Here is a 21034-nt window from a genome sequence, read left to right on the forward strand (position 1 = left end):
GACCTGGAAAACATGCACTGTTGGGGGTACTTGAGGACCAGGGTTGGGAACCACTGCTCTAAGGCACTTATGTATTATATACAGATCTATTTTTCAGCAGGTTCCAGCAGGAACTGAGGCCCTTATTCTAGTTCACTCTTTCTGACAAAATATTTCTTAGATGGACAAAACCATGTGCACTGCAGGTGAGGCAGGTGTAAAACCCCACCTAAATCTAATTATCTCTGCACAAGTAACACCTGCCTCACCTGCAGTGCACATGGTTTTGTCCATCTAAGAAATATTTTGTCAGAAAGAGTGAACTAGAATAAGGGCCTCAGTTCCTGCTGGAGCCTCCCGAAAAATAGCCCTGATTATATAGCTTCCCTTCTGGACCTACAAGCTATGCTATTACTGGGGGAAGTCATCATGTGAGAAGGCATGGCGATTTGTGCAGGCACTGGGCGGCGTTTAGAGGACCCGCAAAGCTGTGAATTTTGCAACTTTGCGGATCAACCAGAATCACCCCCTTGATGCGACCAGGGTAAATTAGAGCAAGGTTTTGATTTCTTTATTCCTCATTTGGGGACTTATTCTAGTTCACTCTTTCTGACAAAATCCTTCTAAGATGGACAAAACCATGTGCACTGCAGGTGGGGCAGATGTTACTTGTGCAGAGAGAATTAGATTTGGGTGAGTTATTTTGTTTCTTTGCACGGTAAATACTGGCTGCTTTATTTTTACACTGCAATATAGATCTCACTTTGTAAAACCCCACCCAAATCTAATTCTCTCTGCACAAGTAACATATGCGCCCCCCCCCCCCCCTGCAGTGCACATGGTTTTGTCCATCTAAGAAGGATTTTGGCAGAAAGAGTGAACTAGAATAAGGCCCTTAGCTCCCAACTCCAAATAAGCTTCAGTGTTGGCAACTAAATGCCGATGAGCCTAAAGTGACTGTGGGAATAATTATAAATTTTACTTGTATGAACAAGTATGTTTTTCAAAGTGCTAGACACTGTGATAAGACAAAAGTAAATATACTGAAATGTGAAAGCTGCATGTTCACAGTTGTATTAGGCATTATACATATAAATCGAGAGGGGTTGTCTAGCTCCCCTTCATTGAAAACCGTCCCGCTGCCAATCAGCGATGAGGAAGTAGCCGGCACAGGCAGCTCCATTCCATTGTAGCCAGGCCATCAATGAATCTCCTTGGTCACATGGTTGTGACATCCTTCCTAATCACTTCCTTGGCGCTAGCGTCTACCTTCTAGGAAGAGGCTTGAGCCGCACACGGGCTTCTCTCGGCTGTACGGTGGCCGGGAAGGCCCTATATTACTGTGCATTACGGAAGCGGGCGCCTCCTTGTAGGTAAGAATATTATTGCTGGGCATCTCTGTCGTGCATCACGTTTGTATGTTATATTACATAGGGCTATCCTTTCTTACATTACAAAACATCATTATTAATGTAGTTAGCGCTGAGTGCTGCTGTCCCCAACATCCCACCTTCGAGCCGTTCTCTGTGTGTTCTTGGTACAGTTCGCCGCTGGTCAGGCGCTGTACATTGCCCTTGTTGTACTATATACTTGTATAGCACAGTCCTGTCTGCTATTGCCATATGTAATATCCCAGCTGCTAGGGTGTAATCCCTCCTGTCATGTGTCAGTCACGCTCCTGAGCCGGTGTAGGTGTTCATCCAGGTACTGTCCAAAGTATTGTGTACGTGAAAGTGTCAGGCTACAGGTGTATGGGTACTTCCTCATCTTTGTGGCCACAGCTTACGCCAGTTATGTTAGCTGCTTTCAGAATAGCACAATTGTTCCCTCGTGAGCTCACTTTGCTCGCCACACTTCATGCTCGGTGTTTCGCTCGCCACAACTTTACTAAAGGTAATAGATAGTGGCTTGGACACAGGAGGGTGGCATGGACCCTGGGTGGTGCGGGTTACGTTCTATAGCGTAATGGTCCCAGGGCCGGCGCCACCACTAGGCAGCTTTAGGCATTTGCCTAGGGCGCCGGCCACTGGAGGGTGGAAGGTGGAGCAGGTGTCCCCCACCCCCCCCCCCCCATGATGATATGGAGGTGAACGGTAAGGTAACTGTCCGTCCCCCCCTGTAGAGCAACTTTGCGACTGCCGCCGCATCGCCCGCCTGCCCCCTGTGGAGTGTCTCATCAATCACTGCGTGCACTGTCTCCTGCAGTGCGCACACATACACACCCCCGCGTCCTGACTCCTGCCGTGTCCTGGATGGTATGGAGGTGTGAGTGCTAACTCTCTTCCCTTGACTGCCCCCCCCCCCCCCCCCCGCTCACCAGTCCAGTCCCCCAGCCACGCCGCAATCTCCCGGCACATCCCCCCCCCCGTGTGCTGCATTGCCCGGTCACCCCCCCAGCCATGCCGCAACTCCGCCCCCCCCCCTAGTGTGACCAACTCATCCCTTTTAATCCGGGACACATATTAATTACACAGGTTCTGTGGCAGTTTAAAACCAGGTGAAATAGAGTCTTGAGGTGTGGCAGTTTAAAACCAGGTGAAAGCCAGCCACAGAACCTGTGTAATTAATATGTGTTCCAGATTAAAGGGATGAGTTGGTCACCCTCCCCCCCCCATACATCAGCAATCACAATTAATTGCTTCTCATATCCAGTGCTTTTTTTCCCCCAAGATAAATGGTTTCTTCAATCTACTGTATTTGACTTGCCCACACATTACAGATTTGTTTTAGTGATCGGCAGATTTTTCCTGTTAGAATGCCCACACATACAAAAATGAAACTCCAATAAAACCAGATTTTTAAATATGTTTAAAAATCTGATTCAGCAATCGATTGGCGATCCCTATTAATTTTTGATTGGGATTGCCAAAAGGGGGAGCCCACACATTGAAGATTAATTGTGACAATCATCTCCCGAACGGAGGATTGTTACAATTAATTGCTGATGTATGGGGCCCATAAGCTGTGTCCGCGACAATGGGGTGTATTCAATGCCGCAGCGAGCGGCCAGCGAGGGGGTTAAACAGCGAGGATTGCAGAAAACCAGCGATCCTCGCTGTTTAACCCCCGCGCCGGCCGCTCGCTCAATTCAACATTCCGGGGAAATACTCGCCGTCACAGGACGGCGAGAATTCCCCAAAACAGCGAGACCCGCGGCTAATGCAGGAAACTCACTGTATTTAGCCGCGAGTCTCGCTGGTTCAGGAGCCACATACGCCGATTTCCCCTCGCTCAAAAAATGGAGCGAGGGGAAATTGGCGTATGAGGGGGCTGCGTTGAATACTGTCAGGGTGAGTGGTGACAGCGAGCAGGAAGCTCTGCTCGCTGTCACCACTCGCCCACAGCATTGAATACCTGCCATAGAGGAAGTACTGTTGTATGACACTTCCTTAAAAAAAAGCCCATGTCTCCGTTACCTAGGAAACACTAAAATGTATAAAAATTATATTTAGATGACTGGTTAATAACTATTATTCATTATATAATATATTGAATTGGTATACAAGGCTTATTATATTAAAATAGTTGGTAAATAAAAGTCCACCTCTCATTCGGATAGAGGAACTACAAATTCCAGAATAGATGAACTGTTCAGAAATTGGATAATATATTGCGTTTACGTTACACCGCAGTCACTGAGACCAGTGGCACCCTTTTCTTTTCTATATTAAACATATAGAAGTGCACTTCATTGTGTGTTTATTTGATATAAAAAAGGATTTTATTTCAGCAGTTTACAAACACACAGTTAAAAACCCGTAGCAAAGCCAGCGGCCATAAACTACTGCAAGCATAAATATGAATCAATGGGACTTCACCGCTAGGGTGGCCAATGCAGGGGGTTCCGGGATTTGGCACCAAAATTGCTGGGGTTGGAGTTCGGGATTAGACTGTGCATGCGCAGTCTAAAACCGGGCAGCGTCTGAGCACTCTTTTAGATGCTGCCCAGCTTCTCCCATCCTCGGCTAGGTGGCTCTGGTCAGAGGTCATGCTGAGCAGACCGAACAGTTGCTATGCCCACCCCCTTCTACACCACATTGCTCTCCCAACCTGGCTCCCAGCTGCCCGCCCGCCTGCACCACATTGCTGTCCCAGACTGGCTCCCAGCCACAGCCATAAATGTAAATATGCGGGGTGGTCGCTGCATTTTTTTTTTTGGGGGGGGAAGCCAATTCCTGGATTGAGCATTTTTCAGTCCCGAATTCCGGGATTATAAAAATGCCCCGGGATTGACTTCCCTATTCACCGCATCTGCTGAGATTCTTCTCATCGTGCGTTATCCATGTGCTAGGCCACATCCCTTCACGTTTCTTGACTGGGGACATAGAAACAATTAGCTGTGTGGCCTAACGCAGGGAAGAATCTTATGCTGGGTACAAACCAAAACAATTTGGGCACAATCCCATCAATCTGGATCCAATTCAGACCGATTGGATGCAGATTGGGTCAAAATCGTTTGGTTGGATCCGATTACGATCCTATCTGCTGCAGGTAGGATCTGTATAAGATCCATTCATCTGAATGCAGATGGAATCAGATTGGGATCGAATCGTATGCAAATCAGCTCGCACAATTTGCATACGATTTGCATCCAATCCAAATCGTTTTGGTGTATACCCAGCATTAGTATAGTGTTCATTCTAGCACCCGCCATCTTTGAAAACCCATGCAGTTCCTGTTCCCTGCCTGGGGTGTCCCTGTCTGCTGTGGTGTTTCTAGCACATGTCTGGTTTGCATATCAGTGCTGATATACAGACCACACTGTGCTAGAAACACTACAGCAGACAACGGCACCCCAGGTAGGGAAGAGGAACGGCATGGGTTTTCAAAGATGGCGGGTGCTAGAATGAACACTATTAGTAGATGCGGTGAAGTCCATTGATTCATATTGATGTGATTTATGCTTGCAGTGGTTTATGGCCGCCTGCTTTGCTACAGGTTTTTTAACAATGTGCCGGTAACCTGTTAAAATAAAATCCTTTTTTTATATAGGATTCACGAACCATGAAGCGCACTTCTACAGTATATGTTAATTACAAATATATATATATATATTTTTTTTTTTATAGTTTTTTTTTTTTTTAAAGCGTGTAAGCAGATTGGGTACTGTTTACCTAGAACGGTGCCCACGATCTATATCGCGGGTATCTTGCTGCAAATCGCAGGCATCGCATGCATCTTATGTGTTTGTAATGTTAAATTACCTTCCAATATACCAGATCAACCCAATGGACCCGATTTTACATAGGGAACAATGTTAAATAGCTCCCAGACCACAAATTAAATTGAATAACCACCCTGAAGTGTGAAATGCCCCCCCCCCCCATTGTTAACGTCACCCCGCGGTCAACGTCATCCCGAAGCGTGGCGAGCGGCAGCGGTACGCGTCCTCCGACCTTTTCATACCCCCACTATCCACGTCAGCGTGGAGTTGAGAATAGAAAGTGTGGCGAGCCCCGCGAGGGGACGCGGATACCTGTGAAGCCCGTGAGGGGACGCGGATACCTGTGAAGGTATCCGCGTCCCCTCGCTGCGCTTCGGGCTCGGTGGCTCACTGCGCTCGCCACACTTTCTATTCTTAACTCCACGCCGACGTGGATAGTGGGGGTATGAAAAGGTTGGAGGACGCGTACCGCCGCCCCTCGCGGGCTCGCTGCGCTCACCACGCTTCGGGATGACGTTGACCGTGGGGTGACGTTAACAATGGGGGGGGGGGCATTTCACACTTCAGGGTGGTTATTCTATTCAATTTGTGGTCTGGGGGCTATTTAACATTATTCCCTATGTAAAATCGTGTCCATTGGGTTGATCTGGTTGATTGGAAGGGAATTTAACATTGTTCCCTATGTAAAATCGGGGCCATTGGGTTGATCTGGTTGATTGTGCGATGTACATGCGATCAACGCGATGGGCGCCGTGCTAGGTAAACAGTACCGCAGATTGTACCAAATAATTGTACAGAAGTTGCACACGCCATATTTCTGTTTGTTCCCCTGGATTGAACTGCTGTGTCTGTGCAAATATACATTTATCCATGAAAGACTATCAGCCACTAGATCAAATATTCAAATGCAAGGCAATGAGAGCTGGTGCCTTGTTGCTAGGCTACTTCTTTATTTAATTTACTGTTAGCTGCTTCTGACATTAATCACTAATTACATGCTTTGTTTTTTGCCTTACGGTATCCTAAAACTCCATTATCCATTTAGCTATCAAACTTTTACCAAAGGTCCATACACACTGGGCGACTATGCCCAGCGTGTATGGACATCGATGATGCCAATTACACTGAGCGGCTTTCCCCCTGCCTGGCGCGGTGGATTTTTAAAATGTGATGTTTGGTGATACACAGAGCACCTGCTGGGTGACCTGCAAAACGTGACTAGTGTGGGGTCCTGATGACCACTATATTAAACCATTTTCATTTAAATGCACACACACAGTATACACAACAGACAAATGAACACACACAGTATACATAACAGACATATTGGACCCAATTCAGACCTGCTCACTGGGCTGCGTGTGTTCGTAGCCCAGTGCGCAGGTTAAAGCTATCCTGTCGAAACACCCCCCCCCCCTGTGGTCGACAAGCATTGGGTCGACACAACTAGGTCGACAAGACATTAGGTCGACATGGGCTAGGTCGACAGACAAAAGATCGACATGGGGTTTTTCACTGTTTGTGCCGACAGGCGGTATTTCATGCCCTACCATCCACTAGGCCGTGGTGAGAGAATAAAATTAGTGTGCTGTGTGAGGGGAAGCAGTGCACTTCAAACTGTGTCCATGTCGACTGTGTCGATATTCGGGTAAAAAAACACATGTCGACCTTTTGACTGTCGACCTAATGCTTGTGTCGACCTTGACCCATGTCGACCTAGTGGTGTCGACCCAATGCTTGCCGACCTAGTAGTTGTAGACCAAACGATCCATTTAAAACTCAGTAGAAAAAAATAAAGTCTATTCTTTTTTTTTTCCTGTGCAACATTCTTCTATTTTACATGTCAGCTGAACCTTGTGGTTTCTCTATTCTCATGACTTGGATAATATTTCAGGAATCTGAGTCACTCAATGTCCGTAGGCACATTTAACTTATAAAAAACTGTTTGTATAATAAACTGCTGTTATATATGGCTGTATGTAAGTGATGGAAAGTAATTCAACCCACAAGAAAGCAAAAACCATTCCTAAACTGGCAGCTGCCGAATGGAATGTTCTTTAAGATCATTCACAGATCATTGAACGCCTACTGCTGTCATTGTGGTGGGTGTGGTATAGGGTACCGACAGTCATTAGCCCGATGTCGGGATCCCAACTGCCCGGACTCAGGCAGCATGGTGAGCGCAACAATGCCCCTTGCGGGCTCGCCTCGTTGTGAGCACGGTGGCTTGCTTCGCTCGCCACCTATTCTATTCTCCCTCTATAGGGGTCGTGATTCCCACGAAGGAAAATAGCAGGTGGCCGTCGGGCAACCGTCTGTCGGACTTTTGACAGTCGGGATCTCAACGTTGGGTAAATGACTGTCGGGATCGCGTCCGGCACCCATTGTGGTTGGGATGGCTTTAGTCAACACAGACTTGATAATTGCAGGATCTGTAGAAGCCTCACTACTGTTATCGATGGATTTGGGGAAATATGTTGTACAAGTCAGATCCCCTGGCCAGAGACGGATATAGACCTCATAGAACCCTACGCAAGATATCACTTTATGGGCAAATGGATATTACTGTAGGCCAAATCCAAACCCCCCCCCCATTGTAGCAAGCAAGATGGTGCCACTGTTTGTGGCATTTGGAATAGCGGGAGTTAAAGCCGTTCCACACTGATTCCAGATGTATCAAGCTACAAGTGATAAACAAACCGCCAATCAGCTCCTAACTGCCATGTTACAGGCTGGGTTTGAAAATTACAGGTAGTAGCAGCTTGTTTCCATGTATATCACTCCATTTTATCACTCTTTGAAGCTTGATACATCTGGTCCTTCATGCACAAAAAAATCCTGATTCTCATGCACTTCCAAATTCAATCAAAAAGGTTGATCAACAGTAAATTCATACAAGGAGCATGGTCCACAACACAAGAAAATCTTCAATTCACATAAACACACATGCACTAATTTCACATAGATTAAGGGGCATATTTATTAAAATGTCACGTGCCCCAGATAGTATGGATTCCTATGGCCACAGTTCATGCAAGTCGGCAGCACATCTAAGGGATCGTTAATATTTGCAGGTATTTTTCAGAAACACACAAAAATATTATATGATGAATAGGTCTCATAAAGACTAAACACAAACACAGGATCCAGGCTAGAATCAGACAAAGTACCCAAATCCAAAATAGGAATTTAGTATGGATCTGGATGTTTTTGTATGAATCTGTTATGTATCCAGATGTGTTTGTGTGAGTTAAGGGCCTGATTCAGAGTTGATTGCACATGCAGAATCTTTCTCAAATGGCAAACCCATGTGCACTGCTGGTGAAGAAAACGTAACATGTGCAGACAGTTTGATTTGGGTGAGCTGTTTTGTTTATGTGCAGGGTAAATGCTGACTGTAGTGTTCCCGCTAGGCTTCTTTTGCAGGGAGGAGCGCCCTGGCCCATTTTTTAGGCTTCTAAATGTGCCCTGCCCTTTTGTGTGCGCCCCCAGTCACACTGACATGCCGCTGTCATATCAGGGCTGCTTGCTGCTGCCACCGCACTGCGTCTCTGCTGAGAGCAGCGTGTTACTGGCCGCCCGCTCACCCGCCGCCAGGAGACAGTGACCCAGAAGAGTAGGTGGCGCGGAGTGGCACAGCCTGCCTTCCTGACATGCCTCTGCTCCTTCTGGAGCGCTTTCCCTTGCCTAACCTGCAGACATAAACTGCCTTGAGCGTCCTGCTGCTGGGCCTCCGGAGCATGAGCGGGGAGCTGGGGAGACCAAGGAGGGTGGCCTGGGGGAGGCAGAAGAGGGTGAAGCGCAGCTGTCAGGAGATGCCGGGGAGGCGGCGATGTAGCTAGGCCGTACCTGGTGTCAGCCTGGCAGTGTGGGTAAGTGGTGTGTACCTGTTACCTCTTTGACATTGTTAAGCAGGGCAGGTACACCACTTTTTTGTATGTGTGTGTTGTGGATATACAGTTGTGCTCATAAGTTTACATACCCTAACAAAATTTGTAATTTTCTGACCATTTGTCAGAGAATATGAATGACAATTCAGAAAATTTTCTATCACTCTTGGTTAGTGTTTGGGTGAAGCCATTTATTGTCAAACAACTGTGTTAATGACAACAGAAATTACCTAAATGACCCTGATCAAAAGTTGGTACTTGTTTCCTAGCACGGCCACAACGATCATAATCGCGGTCATCGGGGGTAAAATCGGGGCCATCGCGGGCATCGCATGCGCAAAAAAATCGGGTGCGATGGGCCAGATGCGATGCCCGCGATTTCCCCATAGAGAACAATGTGAAATGCCTCAATTTACCCGCGATGACCACGATTTCCCATAGGAAACAATGTGAAATGGCTCAATTTACCCAAATTATCATAGGAACAATGGTAAATGGGCCAAAAACACCCCTGAACATTGAAATGTCCCCCCAAAAGTAGTTTACGCCACCACGTGATCAACGTGAACCCGAAGCGTGGCGAGCGCAGCGAGCCCGCGAGGGGCGGCGGTACGCGTCCTCCGACCTTTTCATACCCCTACTATCCACTAGGGCGTGGAGTTGAGAATAGAATAGTGTGGCGAGCGGACGCGGATACCTGTGAAGCCCGCGAAGGGACGCGTTTACCTGTGAAGGTATCCGCGTCCCCTCGCGGGGCTCGCTGCGCTCGCCACGCTTCGGGCTCGGTGGCTCGCTGCGCTCGCCACACTATTCTATTCTCAACTCCACGCCCTAGTGCATAGTGGGGGTATGAAAAGGTCGGAGGACGCGTACCGCCGCCCCTCGCGGACTCGCTGCGCTCGCCACGCTTCGGGTTCACGTTCATCGCGGGGTGGCGTGAACTACTTTTGGGGGGACATTTCACTGGTCAGGGGGGTTTTTGGGGCTTTCTGGCCCATTTACCATTCTTCCCTATGATGATTTGGGTAAATTGACCCATTTAACATTGCTTCCTATGGGAAATCGGGGTAATCGCGGGTAAATTGAGGCATTTAACATTGTTCCCTATGGGGAAATCGCGGCCATCGCGGGTGGACCATTTAAGCATTTTTAGGCGCACACGACGCGACCGACCCGATTTTTCACTGTTTTCAATGCATTTCAATGGAAAAATCGGGGGCATCGCGTCGGTCGCGTCGCAGGCCACTCAAATTACCCCCGATGGCGAAGATTTGTGGCCGTGCTAGGAAACAAGTACCCAAAAGTTTACATACCATGGAGATTTTTGACACAAACCGTTTTTGAATGGCTACTACAGGTAACCATTCTCACCTGTGATCTGTTTGCTTGTAATCCGTGTGTCCATAAAAGGGTCAGTGAGTCTCTGGTCTTCTGAAAGACCCTTGCATCTTTCATCCAGTGCTGCACTGACGTGTCTGGATTCTGAGTCATGGGGAAAGAAAAAGAATTGTCAAAGGATCTGTGGGAAAAGGTAATTGAACTGTATAAAACAGGAAAGGGATATAAAAAGTTATCCAAGCAATTGAGAATGCCAATAAACAGTGTTCAAACTCTAATTAAGAAGTGGAAAATGAGGGATTCTGTGGAAAACAAATCATGTTCAGGTAGACCAACAAAAATTTCAGCCACAACTGCCAAGAAAATTGTTCGGGATATAAAGAAAAATCCCAAAATAACTCCAGCTGAAATACAGGAATCTCTGAAAAAAAGTGGTGTGGTTGTTTCAAGATGCACAATAAGGAGACATTTGAAGAAATATGAAGAGTCGCCAGAAGAAAGCCATTACTACGCAAATGCCACACAGCATCCCGCTTACAATACTCCAAATAGCACAGACACAAGCCTTCTGGAACAAAGTCATTTGGAGTGAACTTTTTGGCTACAACCATAAACGTTACATTTGGAGAGGAGTCAACAAGGCCTATGATGAAAGGTACACCATTCCTACTGTGAAACATGGAGGTGGATCGCTGATGTTTTGGGGGATGTGTGAGCTACAAAGGTACTGGAAACTTGGTTGAAATTAATGGCAAGATGAATGCAGCATGTTATCAGAATATACTGGAGGAAAATCAGCCCGGATGCTGCGCAAGGGATGTACTTGGCTGTTCCAGCATGACAATGATCCAAAACACAAGGCCTAGTCCACCTGTCATTGGCTAGAGCAGAATAAAGTGAAGGTTCTGGAGTGGCCATCTCAGTCTCCTGACCTCAATATCATTGAGTCTCTCTGGGGAGATCTCAAACGTGCAGTTCATGCAAGACAGCCCAAGAATTTACAGGAACTGGAGGCTTTTTGCCAAGAAGAACGGGCAGCTTTACCATCTAAGAAAATAAAGTGCCTCATCCACAACTACCACAAAAGACTTCAAGCTGTCATTGATGTTAAAGGAGGCAATATACAGTATTAAGAACTGGGGTAAGTAAACTTTTTATCAGGGTCATTTGGGTAGTTTCTGCTCTCATTATGATTTAAAAAGAGTAAACACAGTTATTTGACAAAAAATGGCTTAACCCAACCGCTTACCATGAGTACTTCACCCTGAGGAAGAACTACCAGTTTGAAACGCGTTGGTGTTTTTTAGTGGACTTGCTGACTTTAGGACCTTCACTTTTCCATGGTGACATTCTTTGGACATATCCCTCTCTATGACTCGACATTCCGTGTGTGGAGTTTGAGGGTGATATTGTAGTGTTGAACCATTTTTATGAAGTCCTTGTTTTTTAATCTATTAAATAGCTACAATTTTTTGGGACAATGATTGTCCTGCCATTTGGAGATCAAGAATAAAGATACCTTTGCCTGCATATAGGGACCATCACCTTGGTGAGTCTGTGTCTTTGTGGGGTCCTGGATTGTGATAAATATACCTTTTATGTGTATGTCTTCAAGCGAGACTAGGTGAGTCTCTCAGGTCTAAAAAAGGGGGGAGGTGAGAGGTGATCAGTGCGCTACTATCTGCAGCTGGTACTAGGACTTGTCAGGTCCTCAAAACGTATAGGAAAAAAGGGGTGTGTGTACCAGCGCGGGCTGAAAAGAATATAATGAGCAAAAATTTGCAGAACGGTATCCTTTACAATATAGAATTTATTAAAGATAAAATTTAAAAAGCTGTAATAGCATATGAAATTTTGCAAGTCATAAAAAGGGGGTTACAATGTTGTATAAAAATGTAAACCTGTGGACATTCAATTCTCAGCACAATTTATAGTTTAGAGTATAGCATGTAATTTGCATATTACCACACTGACATCTGAAGGTGTAGTCCCGTAATAGCAGGTGACCAGGTGGCCAATGGCAATCCCAAAACAGAGTCCAGATGGAGAATTAGGTGTCTCTGATGGGAAAGATGGTAGAACCTGGAGATTTCCGTGTCTGCCTCGGATAATGAGTCCGGATGGGATGGTGCAATGCACAAGTAGATGTCCTGGTTGGTGTGGATAAACTCAGGATGTAGCGGTGTGCTGGAAGTAGAATGGTCCACTTGATAAAAAGGCTCTGAGTCTCTCAGGTCTTACCATAAATGAATTTGAATATACTGTCTCGCCTAACAAGAGGATTTTCTTTTCTTATATTTGGAGATTAGAAGCAACATCACTCTCTCAAGAAAGGAGTGTTTTGAATTTGCCCTGGGAACAGCGCAGTGGAGCCTCAATTTTTTTTCTTGTATCACTAACCATTAGTGAAAGAAAAGTTTGTGAGTTATCATTTATATTCTCTGACAACTGGCCAGAAAATATCAAATTCTGTTAGGGTATGTAAACTTATGAGTACAACTGTATATAGTGCCAGAGCTGGTATGGAACACTATGACTGATTTATTTTTACGCTGCAATTTAGATATCAGTTTGAACAGATTCCACCCAAATCTTATGCTGCCCATAAATCAGACCAACTTTCCTTCAACCATCCAACTAGCTGGTTAGATAAAAATTTGGTACTTGATGGGAGCAAATGTAAATTGTAATTCAGTAATTTGCTCCCAAATTCAGGAAATAGACAAAAACTGTTGCTCTGACAAGGTACTGTAGCTGAATCTGATTTATATAAACAATTTGGCCTTTTTGTGAGCAAATTGCTGTTGTCAGTACAAAAATTTTAGTTGAGAGTTGGTCTAGTGTATGGCCAGCATGTTACATGTGCCTCACCTGCAGTGCACATGTGCCTCACCTGCTGTGCACATGGTTTTGCCCATTTAAGGAAGACTATGTGCAGTATTCAATGTAGTGTTCATTCTAGCACCCGCTATATTTGAAAATCCATGCAGTTCCTCTTCCCTGCCTGGTGTGTCGCTGTCTGCTGTAGTGCTTCTAGCACAGTGTGGTTTGTATATCCTCACTGATATGCAAACCAGACCTTTGCTAAAAACACCACAGCAGACAGCGACACCCCAGGCAGGGAAAGGGAACTGCATGGGTTTTCAAAGATAGCGGGTGCTAGAATGAACGCTAATTCAATGCACATTCGCAGGGTTCCTGAGGGCTGGAGCATTCGCTGCCAGCCCTCCGTGTCACCCTATTCAACTCGTCAGGGGCAGCGAGCCCTTGGCGGCGGGAGCTGGGGGAAGGAGGCAGGCAGGAAGATGGAAGTCTCCCTGCCTGCGTCTGACACTGAGGAGGGCTGCCAGGACACTGGCAGAGCCCCCCCAGAGCTGGCAGGGGGCTGAGATCATCAGCCGCTGCACTCCCTGGTCCCGATCGTGCATATGTAATGATCGGGACCAGAGTGCAGTAAATAAATTAATATTAATGAGCTGCTCTCGGCTCCCGGCCCCCTGCTGGCCAAAGTGTATAGAAAAAAAAATGTAAACTTTTTTTAAAAATAAAATTAAATATATATTAATGTGCTTTAAGCACATGATTAAAAATAGCACGCCCCTTCTTAGAATAAAAATCAGATATTTTTGACACCAAACTTCCCCCCCCCCCAAAACCCTTTATTTCAAAAGATCACTTTCCTGTTCACCTAAAAAAGATATCGAATGCAAATGGCGAATCATGGAGAAAGCAGTTCTCCATCCTAGCATTGAATACACTCTCGGCGAATCCCAGTGAAAACCCCATTGAAATACTCCAGCGACTTGCAGCGAACATGAAACGGAGAACTGGCCGGCATTCACTGTTTGCTTTCGGTGATCAGTGAACATTGAATAGAAACAGATTCACCGCAAGGAGTGAAAACAGCCCGATTCGCCCAAAAAAACTGAGAATTGGGAGCATTGAATACTGGCCTTTGCTTTTGCGATTAACTATGAATCGGGCACTGAGGATCTTGTTGAATTTTGTGTTGATCTGGTAATCCAGATGTGGTTTTGTGTGAATTAGGTTTGGATCAAGCAAAACCATTTTGTGAATTAAGTGTGAATTCTGCTTTTTGTGTCTAGTTATTGTGTATTGGGCAAGAGCCTTGTGTGCCTGTGTGAATTTAACAGTCCAGCTTTTGTGTATTTTAGTATGGATCTACTTTTCAAACTCTTCTCATTTTAAACCCAATTGTAAGCAAAAAAGGACAATTAAATAGACTGCTTTATGTTACATTGGTGTCATGCTTATCTGTTTTTAAGTTTGATTTTAAATGTTTATTACTTGATTATGTAAATGATTTTCCAGAAGTTCATGGCCAGAAATGTGTTTTGTCCCATTTGGTAGGTACAGCCTGTGTAAGTATGATTACATTAAACAGCTCGGACAGTGAGGAGGAGGACTGTAATGAGAGAACATCACTGATAGCATCTGAGAACACCCCTCTACCTTCTTACCAAGATGGACTACAAGTCTCAGCAGAGACCCCAGATAACAGGGTGAGAGAGAGAGATATATGCAGTTATTTTATTTTATTTCATGTGCATTGTGATGCTACAGGTTCTTTATGAGCCATAACTATGATGTTAATCTGACCCTGGTCACAGACCGTGTATGTAAATGATGTCATTGTCTAAGCCAGAGTTTCCTAAACTTAGATTTACAGTACCATACCCTCATGGACTACCCAGGTCCTGTGCCTGATTAGGCGAAATGCAGGCTTAACCTCAGCCAGCCACAGAACCTGTGTAAATCATTAATATCCTAGTCTAAAGAGATAGTATGGTAAGCCTCTCCAAACTGACCGCACAAACACTGTTCTGGGGAGGGTTCCGGGGAATACTCTGCCTGGCCGGCTATGCGGTGAGTTGCCCACGGTATAATGGGCTGCCACCATTTTCAGGTGGCTATAGCTCCTGTGGACAAGTGGTAAACTAGGCAGCATTGCTCCCTTAGCTACTTTAGACAGCAGCTACGGGAGCTATAAGCAATTGAATAGCCCCCCCCCGCCCCCCCCCCCCCATATGTTTTTGGTTTTTCATGATGCTCCTCTTTAATCAGTGCAGAGGTTCCCAAACACAATTCTCAAAGCACCCTAACAGTCCAGGTTTTAAAGATACTCAACTAAGTCACCTGTGGTCAAACATGGATATTCTTAAAACCATATTGTTAGGGTGCCTGTAGAGCCAAGTTTGGGAACCTCTGGCTCAGTTGGGGTCATTCAGATAAGGTTGTTCTTCCTACTCCTGTTGCAATGCTTTTGCTGTATTCAACTGCAATTATATGCTAATATGGGTAGGAGGTAATCTGTGCAAACGAACGTCCTCTGCGATCACATCAGTTGCATATGGCGCTGCATAATTTCAGAAATTTTGCTAATATCCTCCCACATCAGGTCACCTGAGTGCCCCTGCAGAAGCGAGGGCTCAGCTGACCTCCAGGGAAGTAGAGGCCTCTCCAGTAGTCACTGGAGAGGCCAGTCACTAATATATGCTTGCCAAGAAACCTCTGTCCCAAAGGCCATGACATGCCTGTGTTCCCATTACCACCCCCAAATGCTGACTTCCTGTCACTCACTTATAAAATCTTTCTGCGACCAAACTTGCGCATGCGCACTGTGCATCACACACATGTGCAGAGTGAAGACATTGATTGATATATTCATACAGTGTACAGTGGCTACTTTACATCCGCACCTGAATTGCCTCCTTGTGTTTTGTGTGTTCAAATCAAGCAGGACATTGCAGATTTTACAGATGCAAAAAAAGAATTGGCAAACAATTTTTCCCATTAACCATGGAAATGTTTAAGTATCTCTAAAGACATTCATAATTTAATCTCAGAATGAGTAGTGGACTACACCGTCATTACTGGAGCCATTTTATTGTGGCTCTGCTATGTTTCGACATTGATGTTATTGATTTTTTTCTGATACATTAGAGGAATTCAAAATTTCACTGGTGCATCAGTAGGTGGGCATCTCAAAGGCAGCAAGCTCACTTGACACCCATTGTTATGAGGTGTGTGGGGGATTATAGTGTTATTGCATTGGTAAATTACCTTGTTCTTATAAATAGAGGTGCAGCTTTGTGGCAGAACAGAGTGCTGGTGTATGTAGTGCAAAAAAAGAAATGAAAAATAATAATGAGCAAAGGAAGAATAATAAAAAAAAGAAAACAAACGACAGTCATAATGAGTGCAGCCTATTTAGAAACATTGGAGGAAAGGGGGTAGAAGTTTTGGTTGTGATGTAGTCAGAGGCAATATCTTTCCTTAACCTACCTTATCCAATGCTAAAGCTGAGGTTGATCGCTGGTTCTGTCCCATTACTATAATGTGTGGGCCCTGCCAGAATCACTGAAAAGAAGCAGGACCAAAGGCGTACACTATATCTGAAGTCTGACATCATCATAATCCACAACGAGGACTTCTGACATTACTGTACATTACTGGTACTGTCAGCGATCAGCATCAACTTTGCCGCTAGATAGGGTAAGTAGGGATAGAGATCGCCATTGACTACAGCCCCATACACAGTAGCCAACCCGGCCGATGCCGATACAGTTAATTATATCCGCCTCGTACGCACTGAACGATATCAGTCGCTGATATCATTCAGTGACATCACCAGGACCCGCAAAAACATGCATTATCCTAATCTCTCTTCACACCTAGATTAATGAAGGATATCGCTCAGAAGCCTCTTTCTGAGTGATATCTTTCACAATATCCTCTAGTGTGTGTGGGGCTTAAGCCACAATCAGAACTTCTACACCCTCTGCTCCAAAATCCCTAAACCGCTGTTTACAAACACTACATACACCAGTGCTCGGTCCAGCCACAAAGCAGTACCTCTATCTATCAAAATCCATATTGAGCAGCCTTCCAAATTTAGCGAAGCATACTATTCGGCCCTTTCCATTCTCTGCCTTATATCTACTGTCAGCCATTGACTCTGTAGGTGTATTTGTTGTGCTCATTTTTTAATCAGTCTCTTTATTTCCAGCAGAAACAATATACCAGTAGTGCACAGGTGCTTAGCGATGCATCTAATGGTGAGACTTCAGGTGTGGGGGCCTCTGACAGGGAAGTCCCAGTGGACAGTGAGGAGGAAGAGCTGACACTTAAATATGGTGCTAAACATGTCATAATGCTATTCATTCCAGTCACTCTGTGCATGGTGGTTGTCGTTGCTACGATAAAATCTGTCAGCTTCTATACTGAGAAAAATGGACAACTGTGAGTATGATTTATTCTGCTTAAATGATATATAGTGTATTAATGTTATTTATAAAGTCATATATAGCAGTGAACAATAAAAATAGATTATCAATAATCATTTATGCTGTCTTTAGATATGTCATTACTTGATAGGCAGGTATGGGGATTAAAAGTAATGTATTGGGAGCAGGGCTGTGTATATAAAGAGACTGCTGTCTTAGGTAGTAGGTGGTAAGCAAGCAAAATGTACATAATTTATAAAAAAACGTAATTGATCAAATATTTATTAATAGGGTAATATTTAGTTTGTATATTAGAAAGTGATTTATATAAGTGTTAGTTTGGCAGGGGTGTGCAGCATGAGAAGGTTAATGAATCTTCCTATAGCTTGTTCTTTGAGTGCCAACATCTCTGTGGGAGATGTTCAAAATATCTGCTAAAAATGCCAGTGTCGCTCACATTTGTTATATAAATTCAAATAAAAAAATGTGTAAAGGATTATATTTCCAATAAAAGGTAAATATTACAGGTTAAATGAATACAATTTTTTGTTTTGCTTGGCAATTTTCATCCCTATTTTAACAAATTCAAAGTGTCAAGGATCCATGTAGTGCAGCCACAAATGGCTAATACATTTTAAAGACTCTACTTCAGTTTTTACAAATTAACCTAATTTGACTCAAAGTCTAGGTTGGTGAGGGGGCTAAACAGCGAGGATCGCTGGTTTTCTGAGATCCTCGCTGTTTAGCCCCCTCGCCGGCCGCTTGCCCTATTCATCATTCCGGAGGAATCCTCGCCATCCTGTCCGGAAACAGCGAGACCCGCGGCTAATGCAGCAAACCCATACGGACACCATGTTATCATGTCATATTATTAGACTTTTAAACAATAGGAAATGGATTTGTAATTTAGGAAATATGTAATTTTACCTGCAGTGTAAGTAAGGGTAATACTGAAGTATACATTTTTTTCTCTGCTACATTTACAGACAGAGGGTGGGTGGGTACAATCGCACAAGACTGTGTTTTATTGAGGACACTGAGAAAATACAAGTTTGGCCCCCTGTTTATAAGTGTGAGACCGTTGTACATTTACAGACATTCTGTAAAGCTGAAGCAAATATTTTACTTGAATATTTATAGTTTTTTTTTTTATTTTTTAGCTGTTTTTATTTTAATTGATTTATTTTTCCTTTTTCTCCTTCAGAATTTATACACCTTTTACTGAAGACACAACATCTGTCGGTCAACGACTTCTAAATTCAGTGCTGAATACACTCATTATGATCAGTGTTATTCTGGTGATGACTGTATTCCTTGTACTCTTATACAAGTATCGCTGCTACAAAGTAAGAAGGATTGCTCATTTAATAACTCCCTCCCAAAGTGAAGAATTGTGGTGTTTTTCTGTTTGGGTTAACATCATAAACCCTTTATGTCCCTTTCACGGTGATATAATAACCTGGGATATTTCTGGGATAAACTGGTGTGACCCGGGTCCTGTCTTAGAGCAAGATGTATTAAGCCAGATGTACTAAGATTGAAAAGTGATAAAATGAAGAGTGATGAACCACCAACCAATAAGCACCTGTCTGTCATTTTTCAAAAACATCCTGTGACATGGCAGGTAGGAGCCGATTGGCTGGTGGTTTATCACTCGCCATTTTATCACTTTTCAAGCTTAGTACATCTGGCTCTTAGTGTAAAAGACTCGACCAGAGTTGCGACCAGGGTTACGGCTAGAACCAAACCCGGGTGCATTACGGTGTGAAAGGAGCGACCTGTGTTATCGTAACTGGGTCGCTAAAAATACCTGAGAGGCGGATCAGCTTGCTTGGAGATGATGTCATCTTCAAGCACCAGTAGATCTGCCAGTATAAGACTCGGGTGCAATTTGAATGTAACATCCTGGCAGTTATCCAGCCCAGCCTGCAGTGTGAACATGGTTTCAGCAGATTTGACAGGGCTTGAAATTATTTTATTAATCCAAGTTGGTCCCGTTTTCAGTTTGAAAGGTTAATTACTGCCGCATTGAACAATGAATAGTTTGGTTATAGATGTAAAAATAAGTAATATTGTATTCCATTTCATTTTTGAAGTTAAGAACAGTCAATTTTGTACTTAGAGTAATCATTCTACAACATGCATTCATTTAGATATCACAGTACAATAAATAATACGGATGCATTTAAAATTTCTTTTTGGTGATTGGCACAACGAGGAATTGGGACAATCCACCCTAGCTGTATGAGCCCCATAGCATGAATCTATCTCAGCGGTTCTCAAACTGTGGCTCCTGACCCCAAAGTGGGTCCCGACGTTCTCAGCATGGCGTCACGACGCCATGCTGATGACCATCAGGCTGATGACTTTTCTAATCTCAGTCAGTGATTCAAGGAGTCTGAACAATCTGTTGAATTGTCTGTTATGTTAGACTCCTCCTATCACTTGTGCTGCCATGTATGTGCTGTCTGCTGACTACACATGTGATGTGATGACCTTCTGCAGTAACTTGCTGGGGTCACTTAATTATTTTTATTGTCTGATGGAGTCCCAGAGCAAATAGTTTGAGGACCCCTGATCTATCTGATAGCATTTGGAATGTTATAACATTAAAGGCATTGTAACGTTTAATGGATAAGGTTATTTATTTTTGTCGGTGTTGTGCTTTAAATTATGCTAGTTAACTCCTAACAATTGTTTCTGTGTTTTAGTTTATTCATGGCTGGCTGATTCTGTCATCGCTGATGCTGCTTTTCATGTTCTCGTACATATACCTTGGGTAAGTATGTCTACGCTAGAGTATCTAAGTACCATTCAATGCCATACACATTATTTTTATAAAGGGACGACACTCTGTGTCTTCCCAATAATGTGTGTCTGTTAAAACACTACGGACCAAAATTGCATGTTTCTTCAACCTTTCATTGGGGGAAATTTACTAAGATGTGTATTCTACTTCACATGTAATGTTGCTATGGGCAACCAATCAGATCCTGTCTACTATCTTCTACAGGGTGCTAAATACATCAGAAGTATATTCTGATTGGTTACCCATAGCAACATCCCATGTGAAGTAGAATAAACATCTTAGTAAATGTCCCCCATTGTATGTAAAACACCATCTTCAGGACAATAAATGTATACTTCCTTTATGTATTTTATTGGATATGTAGTTGCATGTTTCTTAACTATACTTTCAAAATACCTTGTAAGTAGTTTTATGTGTCTAAAGCTAAATGTACACTGGACAGTTATCTGGCAGATAACAATTTATCTGAATGACTGTTTTTGCCCATTTTCCAGTGTTTGGGAGCAAATGGTTGATTGTCATTTGTTCCCAACCAGGCGAATTGAACAGATTATCTGACAGATTATTGTATAGTGTGTGTCCAGTTTTTCCTGTCTCCATGTGATTA

The 21034-nt window shown here is 44.0% G+C and overlaps 1 protein-coding gene across 3 annotated transcripts in view; it reads left to right on the top strand.

Moving 5' to 3' along the window:
• The first annotated feature begins 426 nt into the window (after nt 1-426).
• The window catches only part of PSEN2 (presenilin 2), a 54884-nt gene continuing 34276 nt past the window's right edge, over nt 427-21034 (top strand). The window contains exons 1-5 of one of the 3 annotated variants that reach the window (XM_083176261.1): nt 427-523; nt 14743-14894; nt 17402-17634; nt 18823-18964; nt 20330-20397. In XM_083176261.1, the coding sequence (XP_083032387.1) occupies nt 14760-14894; nt 17402-17634; nt 18823-18964; nt 20330-20397 (578 nt within the window). In that variant the 5' untranslated portion in view covers nt 427-523; nt 14743-14759. Of the gene's footprint in view, nt 524-1189; nt 1353-14742; nt 14895-17401; nt 17635-18822; nt 18965-20329; nt 20398-21034 lie in introns of those variants that run through there. The other 2 variants (XM_083176260.1, XM_083176262.1) reach the window with 2 other exon arrangements.

The sequence above is a fragment of the Crinia signifera genome, chromosome 3, assembly GCF_055691185.1.
Source record: "Crinia signifera chromosome 3, ASM5569118v1, whole genome shotgun sequence".
Classification (NCBI taxonomy): Eukaryota; Metazoa; Chordata; class Amphibia; order Anura; family Myobatrachidae; genus Crinia; species Crinia signifera.